General features: G+C 52.2%; 1 protein-coding gene across 1 annotated transcript in view; it reads left to right on the top strand.

The window, feature by feature from the left end:
• Positions 1-2,384: 2,384 nt before the first annotated feature.
• The window catches only part of LOC125957798 (protein obstructor-E-like), a 3,799-nt gene continuing 1,275 nt past the window's right edge, over positions 2,385-4,908 (top strand). Inside the window, exons 1-2 of the mRNA XM_049690725.1 lie at positions 2,385-2,983; positions 4,849-4,908. The exon at positions 4,849-4,908 is cut by the window's right edge and continues 138 nt beyond it. Of these exons, the coding sequence (XP_049546682.1) occupies positions 2,938-2,983; positions 4,849-4,908 (106 nt within the window). The 5' untranslated portion in view covers positions 2,385-2,937. The remainder of the gene's footprint in view (positions 2,984-4,848) is intronic.

The raw sequence follows: 4,908 nt of genomic DNA, 5'->3' as shown, positions 1-4,908 counted from the left end.
TGCTGCGTGCGATTGTCCGGTAGGTCGGTACAACTAACCAAAACGTGCAGAAGTACCAGACGAACATAGACTTACATGTTAGAAGGCAGAAATATCGTCCGCTGATTTTGGAGCATCAGGTAATGTCATAGCGGCAGCAGCTTGACAAGATCGTCAACCCGATTTTCCCGGTAAATCGCCTCGTGGCGGTGGTGATGAACCGCGAGGCCTATCTCATCCAGGATCACATCCATTGGAAAGTCACTTTTTATTTTACTTCCTGTACGAAGAAAGTGAGCTCCGGAGTGTCGTCCACACAACACACCAACTTCCACAAAAAGGTAATGGCCATGAAATGGGATTTTTAGAATAAAATGTGCCTTCTGGGAGATGCGCCGTTCACCAAGGAACACTGTAAGAAGGAAAACCCACAGATCTGGCCGGGTCTGGTACTCGAAGCGATCGTCGGATGAGGTGTAGTTGTTAATATCGATATGGTAGCCATGTCGATGAACCCGCTCAACGTCCACCAGCTCGTAGCATCTTTTTGGTGAAAACGGAGAAGAAATTGATCGAAAAAGCACAGAAATAACTGAAAAACAAACTGCGCAAACGTGTTTACGACCTTCATGTCGAAAAATCCAGCTAACCACTATAAAGGGTGCTCGGAATGGCGCAATCAGAATTTTGTGTGAAAAGTGATAAAATTACCTTCCAAATTTGCAGCTCCCAATCGCAGTTTACAGCTCCCCTTCCAAATGCAGTTTATCTCATTACCTTCCAAATGCAGTTTATCGATCTCAATTATCTGTCTTAGTTTTTTTCTTATCACCATTCAAAGTTTATCTCTTTTTTTTAAATGCAAATTGGTTATTGGGCATCGTTCGTCATCCAGAGACATTTGCTAGATCATTTGTGTTTAGGCAGCATGCAAGGTGCAAGTATCGAACAACAATCTAGAAACCGCGAAGAGGAACGCGAGAGGCAGCGTTTCCGACTGGTTTTCAAATACTAGACATACTTTGCTAACTAAATTGTTGAAACGGTTGATATGTCACACTTTCTTCATATGATTTAGAAGCTGGTTTTTTGGGATGTCTTTTTTCTGACTAAAAATAGTACTCAAATATAAAAGTATCGATTGATTGCGTTCCGCAATGACAGTGCTGTCTTGAGCACAACACGGCTTTGTTTGACTTGACGGAGTTTCGGTTCCCCCCCCTCCCTTTTTGCTGGCTTTTTGTTTGCCTTACCCAGCGTCCAGCGTCATTGTATGCATTGGGATTGTTTGGCCATCCGATCAGATTGGTTGTGTACGACGCCATTGAAGACATCCTGAGGCCACACTGTGAAGGTACAGGGTGAAGACACCTCCGTGTACCACAAAGCTGTTGCCCGAACGTTCGCCCACTCGCCAACGGCACAATGTCAAGTCGCATGAAGTCGAGAATCGCCGGCAAAATCCAGACCGGCATCCAGGTATTTCCATCCTCCAGGCCAGTTCCAGGGCTCTAGGTTGTGTCGGGCCGGCCTCGAAGGCTTTCGCTCCTGCCACAAATACGAGGCGTGTACGAGCCTGTCTGTCGGTCGTAAAACTGAAGGCTGACAAGTTGATCTGAAGTGTAAAGTAGCAGCAACTCCTGGTCCTTGGGCTCCCCAGGGACAGCCCAATCGGTGAAAGCTGGACTGGATCACAACGCGCCGGTGGCTCGGCCATCACCGATCAATCATCGATCTCCCGGAGTGGGTTGGGAGGGGGAATGGAGAGGATGGCGCGGCATGAGGTAAATGGGAGGAGCGCGCGTTGCCCGAATATTCGGGAAACTAGTAGGCCGAACTCCTGGATGTTGCGGCGGCTCAAGTATGGTTCATGCTGCTGGTGGTTGCAGTAAGAGGCGGCAGGGGGGATGATGTCGAGAAGGCCAGTAGGAAGGGAAGTTAGGGGAGAGGGGGGAGGAGGAAGGAAGGAGGAATTGAATGCAGGAAATCATTGAAGCATAGCCGATGCCCGGCTGATGGACTGTTTTTTTTCCTCTTCTGTTTTTGAGACTCCAAACGAGCGCGACAAACGATCGAGCGGTGTCTCTCTTTGCCGACATCGTGTGTGTGTGTGACAGAGAGAGAGGGAGAGAGGGAGAGAGAGTGATATAAACGAGCGAGAAGAAGCATCCTCGGGAAAGACAGAGGCAGAGGGAGAGAAAGAGCGAGAAAAAGAGAGAGAAGGGGCCATTGATGTGTGTTTAACTTTCAAACCCCCTCCAGACCACCCACTCCCCTACCCCATAGACCCAACCTCCCCCACCCCATCCACCAAGGCAGACCGTACCGGGGACCGCGTGGCGCTGCGAAGAGCATAACGAGTAATTGCTTGGAGGTGGTGAACGGAACGGTGGCCAATCGAAGAGGCAAGGAAACGAGAGCGAAAGAGAAAGAGAGAGAGACAGAGGGGGTGCTGGTGTGCTGCGTAGACAGTGCGAAATCGCGTGGTGGCCAACAACCGGCGGCGGTGGCGGCCGCCCAGCCAAGCCACCACCGTCATCAGCACCACCCCAAAAACCACACCGACACACACTCGCCACATCGCCATCGACCGATCCTCAGCGCGATCGTGTGTTCACGATTCGACGACTCGCGATTCATAAAAAATAAGAGTATTATCACCACCGCCAGGTAGTTCATCCAAATCTACTGAAGTGCTCGGAAGTGCCTCGGAAAAGAGCAGCAGCAGCAGCAACAGCAGCAGCAGCAGCAGCAGCAGCAGCAACAGCAAGTTGGATTCCTTTGGCAGCTACTAGGCAGAGTCGGAGACAGACAGAGAGTAGACCGTGTTTTGTTTGTTTGTTTGCTGAACCGTGCCTGCTGGGTCCCGGGGTGAACTTCCGTTCCTTCCTTGCCAGCTGCCTGCTCCCTTCTATCAAATCGCATCACTGCATCACCTGCACTCAACAAACTCCCAGGATGCGCTACAGCGTGATCGCGTTCTCGGCGCTCATCGCCGGTATCTGTAAGTATAGGATCCTTTTGTGATGATGATAAGCCCGCGACTGCGTGACTTTAAACCCCTTCTTGGAGAGAAAGCGATTCTAGTATCAGGTGCTGGATAGAAACTCCCCTGTGATGTGTGTGTGTGTGTGTGTGTGTCTATAAAATCCTGGAACATTTGGCAGAATCGCGTAATCTCTAGTGTCTACGAGAGGCGTCTCGGTGTCGAGCTGCCACGCATGCAAACAATGCTACTGGAAGAGAGAGAGAGGGAAGAAGAAAAAAAAGGAAAAAAAGGGAAACAGGTCATTACATATTGTGGGGGACACATGTTGTCCCGATGTCTCGCGTGCAGAGACAGGGAGACAGTAGGCGAGAGGCGAAGGAAACCGCGCACAACACAACCACCCCGCTTATGCTTATGTAATGGCGCTGCGCCATTACGCCGTCAGCTCCATTTCACTTTCCTTCGCCCGGGACGCCTTATCATGGGTCCATTAGGCCTTGTGTGGAGCGGTGACCACCACGACGACGACGACGACTACTGCTGTTGCTCCTTCCGGAATCCTCCCGGGTGTCGCCACGTCACACGTCACGAGCAAAGACCAACCGGTTTTTGCTCTGGGCAACCTATCCTAGCCTGGGCGACCTGATACACACATCATCCGCCTGCTCGCACACACACGCACACACACACATGTATTGAGAGGGAAAGACACAGCAGACCGGCCTTTGTGTCCATCGGATGCTTGAGATGCTCTCAAGGCCAATGCAGCGTCTCGGAACCGTTTCGGTTGGATGGCGGTTTTGGTCAACGTTCAACGAGCAGGAGAAGAGTACCTCCCCCCATCCACGAGGGCCATAGCGGCCAGGTGCCTGCTCCATGCACCTGGTGCACCTGGATGTGTGTCTCGACCCCAAAAAGGCCTTTGCGGACGACGACGACGACGACGGCGACCATGAGATTCGCGTACTGCGTCTGCAGTCACCCCCGCCGCCGCCGCCATCATCATCGCCATCAGCACCCCAGACAGAACAGAAGCTGCCGAATCCAAGAACAATAGGGCGGCGGCGGCGGCAGCAACGACGACGACGGAGTGTAGGGTCACGGAGACGGGGAATACGGTGCACAGCGTGTTGGTTACCCCGAGCGATGTGGCAATACGCGAAATCGATCTACGCGCTCTCTCTCTCTTTCTTTCCCTCTTTCTCTAGTCTCTAGACATTCAATACCTTCCGCGGTCCGCAAACGCGATCGCGCAATCCACAGCAGCAGATGAAGCAGAAGAAGCAGCGCCCACGCAAAGGGTGGGTGCCCAGGAAGGGGTGGCAGGGAGCGGTTGCGTTGAAGACACGGGGCGTCATAATAGCCACCAAACACCATACCGAAACCGAATTGCCGAACACCACACCACACCACACCACAAACAATTGCACAAACGCACCCGCGGTGTGTGTGTGTGTGTGTGTGTTGCGAAATGATTTTGCTGGAGTTCATTGCACACGGCGGGGCCATTGCGTCATTAGCGTGTTGAGCATCTGCAGCGAAAAGTGCCGCTGTGGTGCCGCTGGTAGCTGGTAGCTGCTGGTAGGGGTGAAGAGGGGGTGTAATGGCCGCTGGCCACCATTAGCGTTTAGCGGGTGGAAGGAGGGTGCAGCAGCAGCAGCAGCAGTAATTTGGAAATCCATTTCTCTCTCTCTCGCTAGCCGATTAGAGATCCGGATGTTCCGGGATCTGTTGGTTTCCGTTTTGAGTCCATTGCTCCGGCTCACGACGACGACGACGACGACGACGAAGACGTTTATATTAACGATCGATTTCTTTGCTCTTTCTCTCTCACACACACACACACCGACCATCCACATCTCACACATGGGAATACACAGACGCACAGAGCTTCAAGTGCCCACCGAAGGATGGACAGTACGAGGATGCGGTACAGTGTG

This window comes from Anopheles darlingi, chromosome X (genome assembly GCF_943734745.1).
Source record: "Anopheles darlingi chromosome X, idAnoDarlMG_H_01, whole genome shotgun sequence".
NCBI classification, from domain to species: domain Eukaryota; kingdom Metazoa; phylum Arthropoda; class Insecta; order Diptera; family Culicidae; genus Anopheles; species Anopheles darlingi.
The sequence above is the reverse complement of the archived record's forward strand: the minus strand, read 5'-3'. Positions and strand labels throughout refer to the sequence as shown.